General features: G+C 41.7%; 1 protein-coding gene across 2 annotated transcripts in view; it reads left to right on the forward strand.

The window, feature by feature from the left end:
* pappaa (pregnancy-associated plasma protein A, pappalysin 1a) overlaps positions 1–16,832 on the forward strand; it is a 314,646-nt gene extending 297,814 nt beyond the window's left edge. For both annotated transcript variants that reach the window (XM_078550327.1, XM_078550328.1), the window contains exon 22: positions 10,232–16,832. In XM_078550327.1, coding sequence (XP_078406453.1) covers positions 10,232–10,345 — 114 coding nt within the window. In that variant the 3' untranslated portion in view covers positions 10,346–16,832. The remainder of the gene's footprint in view (positions 1–10,231) is intronic.
* The last annotated feature ends 4,223 nt before the right edge of the window (positions 16,833–21,055 follow it).

A 21,055-nucleotide genomic window follows, 5' to 3' on the forward strand; every position in this document is an offset into this window, starting at 1 on the left:
TGCTCTAGGGCTTCAACTCCATTTTCCCGCCTGCTCCCTATATCCCTTAACTCCCTGACAGACCAAAAATCTGTCTATCCCAGACTTAAATGTATTCAACAGTAAAGCATCCATAACCCTCTGGGGTAGAGAAGTAATTTCTCCTCACCACAGTCCTAAATAATTGGCCCCTTATCCTGAGACTATGCCCCCATGTTTTAGGCTCCCAACCGGCGGAAACAATCTCTCAGCGCCTAGCATATCAAACCCTCTCAGAACTTTGTAGGCTTCAATGAGATCACCTCTCATTCATCTAAACTCCACAGGATATATGCCCAATTTACTTAGCCTTTCATCATAGGACAACTCCCTCATCCCAGGGACCAATTTAGAGAACCTTCACTGTACCGCCTCCAATGCAACTGTATCCTTGGTTAAACGTGGAGACCCAAACTGCACGCAGTATTCCAGATATGGCCTCGCCAAAACCCTGTACAACTGTATTTCAATTCTATTTGTGCTTAAGGTTTTCGCTCTGTAGGTTTGAATTTCTTTTGCCTGGAGCTTGAGCAAGGACTATTCTCAGTGCTATAATCTCTCTGGTGGGCAAATCCTCAATCAGAACACCATGCACAGCTTGGTTAGGATTGGCATTTGAGATAAATGCCAGTTAATGTGAACATTGGCCCATGTGGCACCTAAGCAGACAATTTAGATAGAAAGTGTGAATCGTCCTGACCTAGCGGATGTAAAGAGGATTCTTTTGGTGAACCCGCAGAAGGATCAAATGATCCTGATGAACTTCAACACCTTTCACTTTACTTCTGCGGATTGTTTAAACTAAAAGTATCGAATGACAGAAAGAAGTGATGACTGAGCTAGTGGGAAATGGTTCAGAGGAGTTATTCAGGCTGGGCCTTTGAGCAAACCAAACTACTATTATGGAACTCCCATCCCACACTTGTACACAAAAAGAAAATCGCCTGTAGGGTATTCAACCCTTTTATTGTTAACCTGATGCACTTCAGTGACTGCATTGCTTGTATGGTTCTTTTTTCCGATTTCATATCTCTTCCCAACTATATGCCCATTAGCACCATTTAAAGAAAAATACATTGATTTATAAGCACAGGCCCAGGTTGTTCAATGTTCATGTTCCACTTCGGCCTTCTCCCACTCTGTTTACTTGATTATACACCATCAACATATCCTTCTACTCTTTTCTCCCTCATGTTCTTACCTAGCTTTACTTTAAATGCATCTATGTTATTATTCACCTCAATCACTCTATATGGTAATGAGCTCTACCATTCATAAATATTTCAAACAAATCAGTATAAATTGCCACAAAATACAGGAAGGTAAGTTCAATACTAACTTTCAGAGGGGATTGGACATGGACTTGAACCGGAAAAAGTGGCAGAGCTATGGTGGAAGAGTAGGGGACTGGGACTCAATGGATATTTCTTTCAAAGAGCTAGTGCAGGCATGATAGGCTGAATGGCCTCTTTCTGTGCAATATGACTCTTATGATCTCAAATATTTTTGTTTGCAAACGACATCACTGGGCATAGTGGCTGAATGAGCCTCAGTGACAATGGAACACAGTGAAATTAAAAGATGTAGCTGGAACTGAAGCACCTGTCCTCTCTTCTCATATATCCAGAAATGTTAACTTGATTTCCTCACACTAAGGCTATATTTCCTTCTGTAATGCTTGAATGCAGAACTTGGTGTGGCAACGGCTAATGGCAGGAGCGCTTAAGATGGAAGTTTACCAATATAACCCTCCAAGCCGATCACATTCTATGCATTCAAGGGTAAAACAAATACAAATTATTAGAAAACCAAAAGAAAATACAAGAGAGTAATGTTAGTGTTGTGTACTGTTTTGATATTTGAAATATTGCCTGGCCAAGGGTACTCTTGAAACCTTAGCACTATTCCTACTGTGGATTGATTCTGTTTAAATCTTTCACAGGACATGGGCATCACTGGCTGGGCCAGCATTTTTACTGCCCATCCCCAATTGCCCTTGAGAAGGTGGTGGTGAGCCACCTTCTTGAACCGCTGCAGTCCCATACAATGTAGGTACACCCACAGATTGAGATTTCTAGTCTTAGAATTTGACATCTGCTCCCTCCAGCCTTGCCTGGGAAAGCAAGAGAAAACTGTTCTCAGTGAGAGTATTATGTTAACTGTGCTACATTTGTAAAGTTACTCTTACAAGCCATTATTGGCCTTACCAGTTTTCTTAGGCAACTTGGATCGCATTTTGACAGTTCCATGGGATTCCCAGCCTATGGCAAAGATTGCCTGAGCTCACGCTTTATAATGTCAACATGTTGTTGATGGCAATTAGCACACAAAACTAAATTAAAGGCCAATGACAAAAATACTGCAATGAGCCCCTAACTTAAAAACAGTTCTGATTTTGTGGCATTGAGTCTAATAACCCTGCAAATAGTAATTGCCTTTAACAAGTCTGTCGTGTGCAAATGTTCTTCAAGACTGTACTTTATTGTGAGAAAACTTGGGTAAAATTGTAAAAGCTCTTTGAGGACTTGAAATCAAGGACTGATTCCAGCTGTAAGAATCCCAGCTACAGCTGTTTCAAACAAACTCACATACACGGAATGAAGCCATCAATTTCAGATAGGCTCACTGTATTAAATAATAAATATCATCCTGCACTAGCAATATGAAATGCTGCTCCACAATCCAAACTTACAGAACTCAGATAGTACCCGGCCGAGTATTCATTTGTAAAGCACAATAGAAAGAGACAAATTCAACTTTATCTGACCCAACCAGCCTCTTCGAGTAACAGGAAGACCATGGGCAAATGGCATTGCACTAGACGCAAAGGGACTGGATGGTGCAGGCAGCTGGAGTATTTCACACCCTGCCACACCACCCACTAGCCCCCACTCCCAACCCCAGCCCACCACCATACTACCCCATCCACCCCACAAACTACCACCACCACCCCCACCCCCCCAACCTTTCACTGTGACCAAGACCAGCATTTCAACCCAGGAATGTTTGCGCTTCCTTATTCTTTTGTAATTTGCATTGATGTTGGACTGACATTTTTCAGCCATATAATGTTGAGCAGACATAATCAAGTTGGGCTATTGTTGGAGGAAGTGAGGGCACCTTCAGGACATGCTTCATTTTTCTGTCGCAGTGATGGTGGTTCAGTTCCTGATTGCATCTTAATTTATCTTCTCATTGCAATGTTGTGGTATAACTGGCAACATGGCAGCTTCTACTTGTCGCAGAGTTGGCAAGAGCAGCCAGCTGTTAGTCAATCGGCACTGGCCCAAGGAAGAGGCCAAGGAATTGGCTCCAGATTAAAGGAATCAACAAAGTTGATCCAGAAACATTGCTCACTGGCTTTAAATACCAAAGGTACAACCAAAAAATACAAAAGAAGGGAAGCCGGGAAGACCCTTTCCATCTAAAGGTTGATAGACTTGTTACCAGGAAAGGCAATTGAAGGGCGTGGCTATAGGTTTGAGAAGCAATTTGATGTTTTTCTGGAGGGAAGACATTGAGAGATACAGGGAGAAAATGTGTAGTTGATTTCAATGGTCATAAAGTAATGGACAGTTTGGGCCTAATAGCCTTTTTGTTTCCTGAGGTATATTGTCTGTTTAAGCAGTGGTCTGTGCAAGCACTCAAATGGTTTTTCACAGAGCAGTAGCTCTGAAAAAATAACTTTTATTGGCGGCCACAGGGACCACTGAAGAGTCCTGAGTGGAGTCGACCCAATGCCTGGCCTGTTAATGAGGTAACTAATATCTGAAAAAGGTCCTTCAATACGCATATTCAAAGGACCTAACCCATGTTAGGCATCTGCTTAAAAGCGGGCCCCACAAATTTGGTCATGGAATCAGTGCCTGAACAGATTGAACACAGGCTGTCCCACTCATACTAACATGCTTTTGTACTTATTGGGCAGAATCTTACCACTTTTGAAGATTTTCTGAGGTTGGGACCAAAAGCAGATCCTTACCCTGCTGGTGATGCCCAGCTGCCTGCCTGCGTGAACTTTCTTGATGTGACGAAAAAAGAAACCAGTATTCCAGTGGCCTTTCTGGCCTAATGGGGAGGCCCGCAGCAATGCCCTGTGGGGTGGATGGGGTAGTATGGTGGTGGGCTGGGGTTGGGAGTGGGGGCTAGTGGGTGGTGTGGCAGGGTGTGAAATACTCCAGCTGCCTGCACCATCCAGTCCCTTTGCGTCTAGTGCAATGCCATTTGCCCATGGTCTTCCCGTTGGAGAGGTGGACACTGCTGCAACAGGCAAGGGAACGTGAGGGCACCTCAAGATGGAGGCACGATAAATGAAATGATTGACATTATTTGCAGCCCGAGATTGCAGCCGTGGCCCTGTGACAGAAGTGGCTCTGGGGGTGGAGGTGGGTGTGGTGGATTAAAAATAGAGGAGGCCTCACTGGCTCCCTGGCCTACCACCGGGAGGCCATCTTCAACCACAGCGTGGGGCTTGTCTGCCTCTGCCAGTAGGATCTTGGCAGGATCACCAATCTGCCCTCAAGTGACTAATTAATTGCCACAAATAGGTTACTTGCTGCTGCTGGGCACATGGCTGCTTCAATCATTCATTTGCCTCTGGTGAGATCGCCCAGATTTCCCTTCCGGTATCACTTCCAGCTCCATCTAGGCAGGTTTCATAAGATTCCACCAACTGTATGCCTGAAATAATTCTACAATTTCTACCCAGAAACTTCTCCCCCTGACCACCAATGGAATCTATTGGTTGGTGTGGAAAATGGAGATGTCACAGTTATGCAGTGCGCGTGAGTAATTGAAACTGAAGCTAATTGTTGAGACAGCTTTAACTTGTATTAACCCCTCAAAAATGCCAATGCAGCACAGGTAGGTTGTGTATAACCTGTAGCACACAGTGGAAATCAATTTAATGACTGGCAGTGACCAGTCGAGGTCTGGAATTAGTATCTTGTACAGGATATAAGATGTTACAGTATTTCTCATATATCATTACAGGAGCCAGATTTCACTGTAAAGTATGTTTTCTTTGGCAATGGCTCTAAGGATGGATTTTTCTTCTTTGGGAATTTAAGCCTGTGTGAAATGGTGTTGTGGTGGAGGGCTCACCTCAGGGCATTTCTGCACTTGATAGTCTCCTGATTGATGCTATCTATCACTTCTGTTTGAGTTGCAGCCAAAATTACATCAATATGATGGTGAAAGTGTAAGTGCAGCCAAAATTTTTGTTAAGTGGCCCTTATACGAAAAAGCTACAAAAAGGTGTAGCATTGCACTCGAAATGCATTTATGCAATTGTTTGGCGGTAAAGAAATCTTGGATTGTTTTGTGCAAAGAATAAACAACACCCTTGAAATTCTGGCCATGGGCTTTCATTTGGGATGTTTTATTGACATAAAGCCACATTTGAAAACCAAATAATGTACGAAAATATTGCAGCTATCCACCAGCTATTGAGCTAGACAGAGATCAAATGAGTTTATGCCATCTAGTGCTCTCAATCTGCTTTGGTTGTGAATAGATGCTTCAAGCCACACAAGTAGGCCCTTTAAAAGACAGGGCTAACCAGCTGTGTCAGCTTTTGAAGAAGGGAGCTTTCAAATCGACTACAGCGCTTGTGGCATGTATGGTAAGCCAAAAGGCAACATCCATGTTCAGCTGGTTGGATTTCTAAAGCAATTGTTTTCCACTTCTGGCACAGTGCATAGAACAATAGATTGTAATATGGAACAGTTTCCAAAACATTCAGTGATTACAATTTAATTCCTTATTTCAAGTTCACGTAATAGTTGCTTCTGAAACAGAATGTCGACCAAATAACATATTGGTGCCATTTTAGCTCAGCTTTCTCGCCTTAGCTTGGTACTCATTGCTCTACTCCAGACAGCCAGGTGGTGAAGGATGGAACTGGAGTCAATTGCCACACATTTTTATAAGTTTTATTTACATAGATACATATTAGAAATATGCACCTCCTAACCTAGCCACCGCAGTTTCCATCTGTTCCTACTATATAGAAGCACAAATGAATCCCCGATCAATACCCATCACCTGGATATAATTAAACAAAATAAATCCTGTTGAATAGCAAATATTACTCTGTCAACTGTGCCAAGAAATGTGATTAATTGAACTTTGGTTGCACTCTTACCCAGAAACTATCTGCCTTGTTGACCTCTTGGGACACAGTAATTGCTTCAGACTTGTTCATTGACACCTATAACACAGTTTTGGGCACTTAAGAGCATTTATTGTGAGTGCTAGACTTAAATATGGTACAATGGGTGTCTGTAGTATTGACAAGGAATTGGGAAGACAATATCGGCATCCAGTAATCTCTGTGATATTTATGTTAAATGACCTCGTCACCTTTATTTTGTTTCCACAACTGCACTGGCTGCATTGTCATGTATCACTGGCTGCTGAACAGCACAGGGTGGAACTAAGGAAGAACGAATCCCTTTCATAAGCCCTTCAGTCCTTCAATGACCAGAGTGATTAAGATCTGTTGAGTTAGACAAAAGTTGCCTGATTATTGCAGGGAAGAGACTTGTTGAATGTGACTAATTCCAAGGTCCCATTCGGTTAAAAAAAAATGCAGTTTACTTTCCACTGGCTCCACTTGTGAAAATAAATGGCACAGCCTTCATTGTCCCAGTGGAATGGCTGACCCATCACAAACTGACAGCAGTTCCCCAGTTGAAATGTAGCACCGGATTCCCTCACTTGTAAGGGTTCTGGGTGTCCAGCTCCCAACAGACCTTCATGGTGGAATCATAAAACCAGATTAAAAAACAAGATGGAGCAGCTAGTGCACAAAGGTTACCGTCTCCATCTCAATACCATTTCTAGGCTTTCCTCTTAACAATGACAATAACAAGAATAGCTTGCATTCATATACTTTCTTTAATTTAGTAAAATGTCCCAAGGCAAATAGAAATGCATATAAACACACAAACTAAAAGCAGGAGTAGGCCATTCCGCCCTTCAAGCCTGCTCTGCCATTCAATAAGATCATGGCTGATTTGATTGTAACCTCCCACCTACCCCTGATAACCTTTCACTCCCCTTGTTAATCAAGAATCTATCTAGTTCTGCCTTAAAAATTCTTGGTATTAGCTTTGTAAACCTTCTCTGAACTGCTTCTAATGCATTTACATCTTTCCTTAAATAAGGAAACCAATATTGTACACAGTACTCCAGATGTGGTCTCATCAATGCCCTGTGCAACTGAAGCATAACCTCCCTACTTTTATATTCAATTTCCTTCACAATAAATGATAACATTCTATTAGCTTTCCTAATTGCTTGCTGTACCTGCATACTAGCCTTTTGTGATTCATGCACGAGGGCATCCAGATCTCTCTGAATCACAGAGCTCTGCAATCTCTCACCATTTAGATAATATGTTTCTTTTTAATTCTTCCTCCCAACATGGACAGTTTCACATTTTCCCACATTGAACTCCATTTGCCAGGTCTTTGCCCTTCACTTAACCAATCTATGTCACTTTGTAGCCTCCTTACGTCCTGTTCACAACTTACTTTCCTACCTATCTTTGTGTTGTCAGCAAATTTAGCAACCATTCCTTTGGTCCCTTCATCCAAGTAATTTATATAAATTGTAACAAGTTGAGGCCCCAGCACTGATCCCTGTGGACACCACTCGTTACATCCTGCCAACCAGAAAAAGACCCATTTATGGCTACCCTCTGTTTCATGTTAGCTAGCCAATCTTCTATCCATGCCAATATATTACCCCCTATGCTATGAGCTTTTATTTTCTGCTTATTTTCTCCTTCGATGTGGCACCTTCTGGAAGTCTAAGCACAGTATATCCACCAATTCCCCTTTATCCACAGCGCATGTGACTCTTTCAAAGAACTCTAATAAATTGGTTAAACATGATTTCCCTTTCACAAAGCCATGTTGACTCTGCCTAATTGGCATTTATGCCTCAGTGCCCAGATTGGACAATCCCTCTCTACACTGAACATAACAAGCTGTTAAAACCTTTGCTATTGATAAGATTTGAGGGGAGTGGGAAGTCAATAAAAAAGCAACTGGATCTTTCTCTACATCAAAACAATATATTTTATTTTATTTTTTTAGGAATCATTCCATCTTTTGTTTTCCCCTCCCAGGGCAAGCATAGTTGAGGTTGCCACTCATCCCATCCAGTTTTATCTAAAATAGGTTAACATCAGTATAAGAATATTGAATGCTAGAATGTAGCACGAGCACACTAAGTGGTCATACATGAACTTCACTGGTTGGAAGTGCTGCTCCCTGATGTCTTATCTTTTACTATCCAGATTGATAAATATGAACAAATCTTCCACACTAAACAACAGGAAAGTGCAAAAGATTTAGATGTTGCATGCATAACGTGTAAATTTCTGGCATCTCATTTCTGGCCAGGAGCCCTACTCACTGGCAGGACATCTCAAAATTAAGGCACGCACTTCCCCATGGTTTTCCAACCATAAATTTTAAACAGGAGCAGAAAATAACTCCTGCTAACTCCTATTGACGCACATTGGAATTTCCAAAAGAAAATTCACATGAAAAGAAATATTCACATGAACAGAAAAAATTTACTTCCTCGTAAATGGAATTTCCCCACAGTCAGTCAATGTGTATAACTTAAAAAATATATAGGAAAGTTGGCCACGGAGTACAGAGATGAAAGGGACCTGCTCTATAGAGCCACCTAATGGCCAGAGTCTGTGCCACATCATGACAGATGACTTGGTAAAATTGATTGGGAAATATTGACGTTCCAGTTTAATATAGTAAAGTTCGACACAGAAACATTGGCAATCTTTGTGACAACAGGAAATAAAGTTTACAGGCAGGAATCATGTGTGCCACACAATACTTATAACATGGATTGTACAATAAGCCACCAGGAAGCCAAAATTTCAGTCTTCACTCTCTTGTCCTGAACAAGGAGACATCAGTAGAAAGTATTAAAGTTAATAATTTTAAATACTTTATTGATCCTTAACGACGACACATGGAATAAAGTCTGGGCCTACATTGTCATGGGGATGTAGTTGAGCAACCCCTGCTTTTAAAATTTTTTTTGATAGAAGTATTTTTTTTTCCTGTGGTTCAGTAGATTCACTCTTAAATGCTGTGACTGATCAATAGCCGTATACAAAGAACTCCCTTATTAATTCTATTTGACAACCTCCTCCTCACATGTTCCTTGACTATTCGACATGCCCCAGCTACTGCTTCCACTGTTTGGAACATTGTGGAAAAGGTGCGGAGATGATGGCATAATGGTAATCTTACTGAACTGGTAATCTAGAGACCCAGGCTTATGCTCTGGGGAACGTGGGTTCAAATCCCACTACAGCAGCTGGTGGATTTTAAATTCAATTAATAAATCTGGAAGAAAGCTAGTCTCAGTTTCATGGTCACCATAAAATAATCATTGATTGCTGCAAAAACCCATCTGGGTCACTAATGCCCTTTAGGGAAGGAAATCTGCTGGCCTACATGTGACTCCAGACCCACAGCAATGTGGTTCTTGCTTAACTGCCCTCTGAAATGATCTAGCAAGTCACTCAGTTCAAGGAGCAATTGGGGATGGGCAACAAATGCTGGCCTTGCCACATCCCATGAAAGAATTAAAAAAAAATTCAGCCATGTTTTTACTTGAAAAAGCTGAGACAATTTTGAAAAATTAACTTGAAGTCAGGCAGACAGATAACTGTTTCACTAACTTAAAAGCTCTCCTTTCGTAAGAAAGGACAAACTTTATTTCTATTGTGCCTTTCACAACCTCAAGACATCCCAAAGCACTTTAGAGCCAATGAAGTACTTTTGAAGTGTGGTTATTATATAAAGCATTCTCATGTGCAGTGTACCGGACTGGCAATGTGTAATGGATGACATATGAATGCAGAGAGAATACACCATGGGACCCAACCACCACATAACCCATGAGTGACTTCTTCAGTTCTGTTTTTAAATTGATATTCTCTAGGTGAAGGCGGAGTGCTACCTGACAGTGCCCGCTAATGGAGTAAGATGCAATGTGTCATCGTATCTATAATGCGCAGGAACATTTTCCTGTGACCGAATAAATGATGAAGCATGGTGTTGGCAGCTAGACGTGCTATTTTATCATTTTATGATCTAAACTGTCCATCACATGTTGCACGCCATCTCTCGAGAAGCCTCTAATGGAATCCTATGCCTTGCAGGTCATACCCTTTCCGATGTCTTGTGAACTTCATGGAGATTGCGCTTGCCGAGACCCAGCAGCTCAGGAGCACGGTAAAGTGAGACAACAACACTTCTACCACAGCCACCATTAGCCGCGAGGAACCAGGAGCTGAACACAGCTGAAGGCAGACTGGAAGAGCCACACATTCCTTGCTGCTTATAGGAGAAAATGTCTCTGACCAGATAATACTCACACACACAATTCTGCTAGTCTGCCTTCTGTCTGAAGACTGGAGTGAGAGAAAAGAATAAAGACACAAACGACACATTGAATGAACAAGCCCCAAAATAGCATGTTTCATGCCTGCTTGAGTAGCCTTTTCTGGCTGCATCTACCCCCACCTCCCCAACTGATCTGTATTTAAAGATTTTTTTTTAAAGTACAGTTTGAAATACAATCCCACCCAATCCAAAAATAGAGAAGTTTTAGACAGAGAAAGTGAAACAAACTTAACAACCCACACAAAGCAGAAAGATGATTGTCCATAGAAGGATTAACTCAAATAAATAGAAGGCAAAAATTAATACAAAGTTCTGAAAGGAAACAGCTGTGTTACCATGGCTGCTGCTGCTGTTACCGGACAACTGACCTACTTACAACGTAAGAGCAGGTTAACACCAAACCCAAACTTCAGTCTGTCTGCCTTAAGCAAACCTTTAGCCTCATTTTAAAACCCTTTGATTTCATCTCTTAAGATTTTCATTGAAAACAATGCCAGCCAAAAGGATCCGCTACATTTCAAGGAAAACAACCCACATGCAATCATTCCAAAGACCCTCTTCCATGAAACATGATTTCAAATGAGCAGAGTTTCGAACCAATGAAAGGAAAATTTAGTACTGGGTGTTAGGAAGTTAATTTTACACAAAAGATGATAGACGCAGGAAATGGATTTCAGGGTAAGGATAGGAGATGGGAGGTGAGAGCCCTGAAGCTTTAACATCATTGATAATGTGGTGTTTCCCTGACCAGTTCACAAAGCATAGGGCTCGCATAACCAAGGAATAGCAGGTAAACCTTCCAGATTCGCCAAGGATGGCATCCAACAAACAGAACTGCTGGGTGCTGGACTTTGCCAACCTGGCAGCTTTACACTGAGTTGCCACCAAATGCATGAGATCTGAGCTTTGGGAATTGGCACACAAACACCTCACGACTGCCAATGCTAAAACAATTGTTAAAAAAACTGCTGGATGCTGCAACTAGGGATGGAGGTATTGTAGGGAGCTGACTGGCCTCCTCCATCAGTATCCATCCTGTGATCCATGAGAGAGTGTCAGTGTGCATGCTTTTAATTAGATTTATATTAAACTTTATTGTCACAATGTATTCAAACTATATGAGTAGATATGGGTGGAATTGTCAGCGAGTGCAACTTTAGTGTATCACCTATGTGGATAAAACCTGATAACAATAGGACCAAGCAGACAAACCAAAAAACAGTTCTTAAAAAATGTTCTGAAAAGCAAATTTAGACAATAGTCATAATGGTATAGACATAGCTATCAATGAAATGCACAGACTGGAGAGTGAATACACAGACTATTGGTGCAGGACACACGTAGGCACAGAAAGAGCGAGGCAGTCTGTCGGTCAGGATTTAACACAGGCACTGACCAGGCTTTCACTGGATCTACAGTACACACCATTTTTATGTATTGGCGTAGACCAAACCAAAACTATCTTTAGTTCTTGAGAGGGAGAAACCAGGAGGAGCACAGGATGCTTGTTTTAGGCATTTATTGCTTGGGGTGAAGACTAATTACTGCTATTAATACAGTACTCAGTTCAGTTGGCAGTTCAGAAATGCAGCCCAAAGTTAGAAAGAAAGGTGATACCGTTAATTTACTGAGAGTGCTAAATTCTTTGTGACTGGCTGAGAAAAGTAACATCTCTGAAGTGTGTATGCCATGCATAATCAGCCGATCACTTAACCCAAGTGACATGACTTAGCCTTTCTGCTCTTGCAGCAGTTAATGTTTCTAAATTGTATCTACATTTTTCCACAAAATATTAGATGTATGTAACAGACTTCCACCAAATTAGGCTGGATAACCCCCTTTCCAAAAAAATCTGTCTGTACATCTGATTCTGAAGGGAACTCAAGATTGCCTGTATAAAAATAGAGGCAGATGCTCAATGGAACATGAGGTTAATTCACCACTTCCACACTGCTAGTGTGGAAGACACACATGTGGGAGACACATTCAAAGGGAGCAGAAATCAGAGATTCCATGTTGCAAAGTTGTAGCCTTATCTCCGGCCCACACTCTGTCGGAGCACAGTTCCCGTTGGGGCCATGGGTTTGGTAATTTTTTTAATCAAAAATGCCCAGATCTGTTGCTAACATTACCGACATTCTGAAGCTTTGGCTTATTTGCCTTTAGAGAAGTTACACAAAATTTACCTCTTATGGGGAAGTTTTGTTCAGTTATTTAGCTTTCTTTAGGAGATGAACGAGGATAGTCGGATTGTACATGGCCCATTAGAAGTAGGGAGCATCATAAGAAGACCGCTTATTCCATACTTCATGTTGTCTTATATTGCTATGCAATTGAGCCTCTCATTCCTTTATCCAGCTCCTGTACGATCACCGCAGGCTAGGACTTACAGTTGGATGATGATTAAAGCATTCATATCAAATTCCTTTGCCCATTATTTTAACAGAGACATTAACCCATAGAAATAAAATAGCAACAGGGTCTATCATATGAATACGTTAAAGATCACCCAGCAAAGTCAAGGGTAATTTATAGCCTTATAACATGAACAGTTTTCAACATTGCATTTTAAATTAACTCCAGAAATCTAAAGCCTTTGGTTTTGAAGTCAATAGATCTGAGTAATGCTAACCAACAGTCTTTTGACATTCCACACAAAGGACTGTTGACAGCCAACAAACTCATGGCAATTTCATCCAGTATTGGTTTCTAAATGCAAAAATGAATCTACCTGAAGAGCACCGGCCAGTAACACATCTGGTGGCCGTAATATCCTTGCAATAATTAAAAAATTGCAGACTTAGTGCAGCCAGAACACATGGAGAACAAGCTGTCAGGCAGAGTATACAGAGCAATATGCCTACAGTATAAATCAAATCATAAGGTTAAGGATCTGAAACTATAAAATGTGAAAATTAATATAAAAATACTTAACACATTCATGCAAAATTATTTTGTCCACTCTTTGGCAAAGTTAACACCTTTAAATGGGTTAGTGCCTTGGTTAAAACAGTGAACAGAAATTTAGCACAGAGGTGTTCAAGTAACATTCACACAGTGTAACTTCAAGACCTGACTCACTAATGATGATGACTTAATGTAAATTGAGAAAGGTGTACATCATTAAATTCTTGCAAGGGAGTGCCTTGGGAGAATGATGCACATTTTGATTTTCATACTGAACATGTGCATGCCTGTAAGATTATTGACATTGGCTTTATTTTTTGTAACAAAAAGAACAAAGTGCAAAATCCGTAAAAAAAAATAGTTAACACACATGCGACAATAACCCTTGTTTTTACACTTCTGCTGGTTTTTGTCTAAACTTTCCCAAAAACAGTATTTGCTCATAAAACCAAATGGGCAGGACCTCAGTGAGTAGCTCATACTTTTGGCTGGTTGAGGTATGTAAAAAGATGGAACATGCCAATTTCAAAGGAACTTTAAAAGAGGCCAAGCTACCTCCCTTCTCTGGTTTTAACTGTCGGTTCTTATAGGGTTTACCTGTGTTGTTTTACAAATGATTTCATGCTGCAAACTCCTGACAGACGAGGTTGTGCAAACTGCATGGACCGAAATTGAAAAGCAAAACTACCACAACATTAGTGCTTAGACAAAAAAAGACTATAGTTTTCAGTAGGATTTCGGTGTACAGTTGCAACGTAATGTCTTGTTGATTTTCGTGCATAGTATTAGCTCCAGATAGAAAAAAAGAGAAAAAAAAAACATTTTGACATTCAATTGTTTAAGTGTTTAATGTGTTTACTTGTACTTCTGTTATAAACTTTCACTTAATTGTATTTAATCAGTATTTCTACTGTGCTCGGTAACTGCATTTGGATTTTCTGTACAGTCATTTACAAAAGTCTACGTCGGTGTTTTTTTTTGAAAAGCTGCTAAGGTCAGACAGGTAATTTTTTTGTTTTTGATTCAATTTTTTAAAAGAAATATTGCTTTAAGTTTCCTGAAGCTTTGCATACATAATATCTCACGCTTTTATTTTTATTTTTTAAAAGTGATTACTTTAGCCATGATAGCTGCCATTAAAAAAAAGGGACAATCAGATGTAGGAAACACAGTTGAAAGAAGTTGCAAAGGTTGGCGTAAAAATAATTAAATCTTACACCTGCGTTCAAACATTTTATATGACAGTGAGGCTTGTTGGGAAGACCCTTGGCTTTCGCTAATTAATCACAATTATTTTGTTTTATATAATCTACAAAATTGTATTATGATAGTTAATCAATATTTGCTTTTATGTGTTGTTATTTAACAGCATACAGAAATATTGCTGCTTTTAACGTTGAAATATTTCAGTAATGGGAGGCAGATAAATTCAGTCTAAATACAGAATACTTATCATTTATTGAAGTACCAAGTCACGACTGTTGGTGGGAAGATGGCTATGTTTCTTTCAAGTGAGCTGGTCACAACAGTATGTTTTAAAGCAGTCTCCCTCACAATCAAATGGGGTGAACTAATTTGGAAAGTTCCCACATAATCTGTTCAGGCATTTCTATCTTCCAGAAGAGTGCATGAAGTCTTGGTATCTGATCGAATATTTACCTGTCTGCATATTGCAAGTCAAGCTGTGATTTCTTTGAGAGGGGAAATATTTTCATATGGTAACTGCCATTGTGAACAAACCTGGTATTTATTATTCATGCTAGTTATCTGTTGGGCACCTTATGGAAGCCATGAAAACAATAATCAAATGAAGTGCTGAAAAAATGTTATAAATGTAACAGTCTACTGTAATATCATATCTTTTGCTGTACCTCATGCCTGTAAACTAGCTGCTTTTAATTTAGTTTAATTTAAATTTCCTAGCAATATATAAAGATGTAAATAGTAGAGTTATTTATTAAGAATGTCATCTGTTTTTAATTTATATTTACACTTTATCATCTAAGTTATTTTTACAACTTTACAATTCCGTTGTTACAGCCATTTTATTACCTTAATGGTATGATAGGATATGGAACCTACATGAGTTGTACACTTTGCTCATGTAGCTGTCTCATTTTGAAGTACAGAACATCTAACCACGTGCAGGTATTGAACTTAGTACAACAAATGCATCTGTGAAATGCATACCCTTGCCATTGTTGTGATTCCCTTCTGTGTCAGAGCCTCCATGCTTCTAGAAATGCCTCTGGACCAACAACCAGGAAAGGATGGTCAAGCTTAATTAACACGAATAAAACATAATTCCACTGGTTAAAAAAAACTGAACCGATGTTCTATGGGCATAGTAAAAGGGTAAATTCAATCAGAATGCATGCCTCAAATATTGACGCTGAATGGCCAACATTGATAGAAGTAGATTCTGTGCACAGATTTTCCTAATGGCAACTACCACACGTGCCCAAAACTATGTCGATGATTGGAATGACAAAACTTCCATTACTCAGCAATAATCTATCTGAAATCAATATATTGCAGTCAAAAGTCTGCATATCTATCAGTGTTTCTCAAAAGAACTTTTAACAGTTAAAGTGCCCTGATAGGAACAGCCTTTCAGTAATGTTTGGCTGGACATACTATTGAATCCCTGGTTTAAAAATGATTGTGACGTATGTCAGTCTTAATTTGATAAATACTTTTTGTGAGATGGTAAAACAATGCAGAGCAAATTACAAACTGTTCTTTCAGAAAGACTCAAAGAAAAACAGCACTTTGAAAATATTTTATATTGCTTGGTATCAGTCCTAGACAATATGATGTTTAATAATGAGTAGCTGACCTTTAGGCTCCATCTCTTCAAGTCATCTATATTTCCCAATATTTCTTTACATCCTGTATCCAGCACGGCAATGGCAAAGTGTATCAAAAGATCCTTGTGGTGAATGTTTTGAAAGAAATAGTATTTGTTTCATCTGTTGTATGCAGTCACTGGTCCTGACAGACCAAAACTTAGCTGCTTTACTCCAGCATCAATTCAGATGCAACAAACCATTGTCAGGACAAGTGAGAAGTTCTCATTGAAACTCAAGGAGCTGCTCTAGTGCAACTAGTGGTTAGAACAAGTGTTATCAGTTTTGCAATGGATCAAAGTTAACCATTGGTACTGTACTTCAATACCATTATGGTGTGCAGAAAGCACTGGTAAATTAGTGGAATCCACTCCACTAACACATACTCACAATGCACTGTGTTGGGCACTTACCACAGACATTTTTTTTTGTTTTTTTTTCCGCTGCATATATTATGTTGGTGCTCTGACTTTACACAACAAACATCTGTCTGGTGTACTGTATATTTGTTTCTCTGGAAATAATTATTTCTTATGGATAAAATAATGTCTCCTCCCTGTTATGTATTGGTTAGAAATAAACACTGGCTAAATGAAGGAAAGCGAAGGTGTGGTGCGTTTCTTTCTCAAAACCTCAATATTGCATTTTGCAATCAGCGTCTGCCTCGTGGTCATATGTCTATCATTATTGCTTTAAAGTGGTGGGTCCATTACACAAAACAAGCTGTTTCTATCAAAGTAGACCTACCAATTTAGGGGTGAGCAGATTGTACGGTCTCCATTTGGTTTGATCAAAACTTGTTACACCCATCAAGCCTGGAGCCAATTCAAAAAAAGCAAAGCCGCTCTTCCAAAATACACTGAAGGGAACAGGAAACGTGTGCAATGTATAGTCTACTCATCTATATAATTATAAGTCTCATGTCTCACACAAGTTAGCTTCATGCCTTCAGAGGTCTTATACTGGAGGTGTAGCCTCCAGGAACATTACAATTACAAAATGTCACTCATACTACTACAAGACAAAAATCAATTGCCGTTCTGTTCACCCAGAAGATATCAAGACGAAAGAAGGAAGCAACAGGGAAAAGAAATACATCAAATTTCCTCCATTTTTCCCCTAAAGCTACCATTTACAAAGTACCACCAAAACAGCATGTTGTTACATTAATTTTTACATGGCATTTTTTATGCCATTTTTCTTCCACCAAGGTGAATGTAGACAGCTAGGACATAATCAAGACATCAAACAATGCACAGTTCTGGGGCAAATACATTGATGGACTTACCCTCAATATAGATACTTAATGTTGAAATTGGCTGTAAGTTTCCGCCACAATGTTTTTCACTTTTGTCTTGAGCCTGGGCTTTGACTGCTTTAATTTTCAGCTTCTGTATAAAACACTGTGCATGAGAAAGACATCACAAAAGTTGTAGTTTTTGTTCTGTTCCCATGGAACCAAAATACCCATAGTGCACCAGGGCAACCAGGGTCACTTGACAACTAGGAAGCAAGCCATAGACTTACTCCTGTGGTTAAGTTGTGCATTTAATGGTAGTTTGTACTAGTCATCTCATCCACTCAAACTGACCAATGTCCACAATATACTTCAACATTTCAGGCTGAAAACTGTTATATTATTTGCTCTTTTAGTGTGTGAATAAACTAGAGGAGCCACAATACAAACAATATGCAACAAATACGTGGATTCTTTATTATAATTTAGACTGCAACATATATACACAGCACCAGTACAGGAGCACATTATATACATGTCCTACTCTGTTAGTCTACACTCACAGCTCCTGGGTCACATGAGACGTAACATCACTTCCTTCAGTGAGTCTCCATTTACAGTCTCTTAAAGTGATCCCACAACATCCCCAATCTTTTCCAAAGATAACAAACATTTCTCATTAATCAGAGAACATATATACAGTATACAATGATGATGTGGTTCAGACTAATCAACCAGGAATAAAACAAAATGTATTTTACAAGTACACAAAACTAAGGGCCGGATTTTACCCTTGGCATGTGGGTGCGTGCCTGCCACACCCGTGCGTGAAATAAAGCGCGTTGACGTCAGACGAGCGCCCCGGCGTAAATGCACACTCGCGATATTTCTCTAGGTGGGCGCGTATATCATGTATCAGACAGCCTTCCTTTACCCTGGTAATGAAGCTTGTGGTCTCCGCTGGAGGCACCTCCTCTGAGGAGGGAGAGAGGGCCAGAAGGGGGAGGAGGCCAGATGTCCCTATTCAGCTTCCAGGGGAGCCAAACTGTGGGAGGAGAGGCACAGGCACAAGGGGTGCAGGGCCAACAGGAAAGTCAAGGCAGAAGGGACCACAGAAGACGCCACTATCCTGCTGCCAGCGTTTACAGGTGGCAATGCAGCTATCTCAATATGTATGAGGTGCAATGAATAAAGAGGCTCCATCTCTCAAGGAAGACAGTGACCTCCATCTGTCAGATTATCGGCCCTGAGATCAACTCTGACCATGTGGGTGAACACCCCACGCCAGTGGTTCTGAAGGTCATGGTGGCCTTAAACTTCTATGCCATCGGCTCTTTCCAGGGTTCATTGGGGGATGTGAAGCCTCCCAATCAGCTGTCCACAGTTGCGTCAAACTGGTGACAGAAGATCTGTACAGGTGTGCATTGACTTTCATTCATCACCTTATGGACGAGGCCAGCCAGGCAGAGTGAGCCAGAGGCTTTGCTGCGATTGCTGGATTCCCCTGTATCCAGGGTGCAATAGACTGCACACACGTGGCCATCAAGGTGCCAGCAGGTGAGCCCGGTGCCTTCGTCAACAGGAAGGGCTTCCACTCCATGAACGTGCAGATAGTGTGCGATCACAGGATGCAGATTCTACAAGTCTGTGCAAGGTACCCAGGCAGCTCCCATGACACTTACATCCTGAAACAATCCCGGGTGCCGAGGCTCTTCAGTGCTCCATCCTTTGGCTGGATGGATGGCTGCTGGGTAACAAGGGCTATCCGCTCAAAAGGTGGCTCATGACGCCTCTCCGCTATCCAAGAACAGAGGCCGAGCAGCAGTACAACAGGAGCCACGCCTCCACAAGGGCGGTGGTAGAGGGAACCATTGGTCTTCTCAAGATGCACTCCCAATACCTAGGCCATTCAGGGAGCGCACTGCAATACCCCCCAGATCATGCGTCACTGATAGTGGTTGCATGCTGTGCTCTACACAAACTGGCGCTGGAAAGGGGGGACGCAGTGGAGGAAGAAGATACAGACACAGCTGCACAGGCAGCAGACAATGAGTCCAGTAGTGAGTCCGAAGACGAGCACGGTCAGTTGAAAGCTGAAGGCATAGACACAGACCTGGGTAACCTCCAGGGAGGCAGGGGCACCCAGGAAGCTTTGATCTAATGCTCCTTCAGTTAGCCTACCAAATAAGAACCACCACCACATGCCAGGGCTGCAGGCTTGATATTCAATCCCTGACAGGACCAGTTCCTTGGTCAACAGCATGCGCTATGTGCCAGTGCAATAAAGTTTAAGGAGTCACACGTTCATCACAACAGCATGGCTTACCCTGCACCTACAGGGCAAATGAAGCATCCAGAGGCCAGTTGCAAAAAATAATCTCGTTTACTGCTGAGTGACAAACATTGCAGGAATTAACATTGAGTGTGTTTTACATCACATTATTTAAAAAAACAGAAAAATGGGGGAAACAAATATCACCCGTGGTCAGGCCATGTTGTGTTTAAGGTGCCTTAAGTTTTTGCTTGCAAGTGCTAGGTCTGGGTGCTCCCCCCTCGCTGGCACCGGCATTGGAGACAGCCTGCTGACTCTGCTGTCTTGTTGGCCTTGATGACCTTGGCGGGTGTCCTTTGGCCCGTGTAGCCTGTGCTGGCCTCACCTGGGAGGGAGCGGCCAGTGCCATGACTGTCATCTCCCCAGTCACCGCAGCCTCATTAGATGCCACGGTCATTGGCAGAGGGGCAGAGGAGCTGCTGCCATCATCCGGAGCTCCCTGAGAGGAAGGAGCCCGCAAAAATGACAGGTAGCTCGTGCACCAATGTGATGTCGCTTTGGACCTCACTGCTCACCATTGATGGACAGGCACCTAGCTGGGATACTGGGTGCCCAATCCATCTCCCACACTGACACTGACCAGCTGAGGTCAGTGACAGTGTGAGGGCTTGCAGGTCCGAGTGCATCCTCGGGAATCCCTGATTGAGTCCCTGGAGGAGCCTCTCCATGAGAGTCGCCACTCTCTCCATGGAGGAGGTATTGCGCTCAGCCATGAGGGCCAACACAGTGCTTATGCTCTGCATGGACTCCTCCACAACAGAGACCATGATATACCCTCATGTATCTCCGCCAGATCCTCCCGCACACCCTGCTGGGCATCCAACAGCTGCTGCCTCAGGGACGACTCCAGAGGCTCATCATCAGCCATCGACTGAGCATTATTTTGGTCCCCAGCAGTCCTCTGACTGCCAGTGTCCTGGGCACTCTCTGCCTCTGCCTGCACATCAAGCGAGTGTGAAGTGCCCTCACCAATGTGCACCGAGATAGTAGATGCCGATCTTATGCCCATCGAGTTGCTGGTATCTGCACTGATGTCTGCTTGACAGAGAGGGTGTGATGCTGGTGCGTGCTCAGCATGCTGGTCCTCAGGGACCAATGGTGGGCCTTCAGGTGCCTTACGATGAGGGGCTGCTGGTGAGCCTAAAAGGGAGAAGAAGGATATGTCATCAATTTAAATCATTACACTGTCAGTGTACATGCCTGGCACCTTGGTGTGACAGAGATCTGCATCATGGTGTCCTTGTCTTTCCATTAT

Source organism: Cetorhinus maximus, chromosome 10, assembly GCF_964194155.1.
Source record: "Cetorhinus maximus chromosome 10, sCetMax3.hap1.1, whole genome shotgun sequence".
Classification (NCBI taxonomy): Eukaryota; Metazoa; Chordata; class Chondrichthyes; order Lamniformes; family Cetorhinidae; genus Cetorhinus; species Cetorhinus maximus.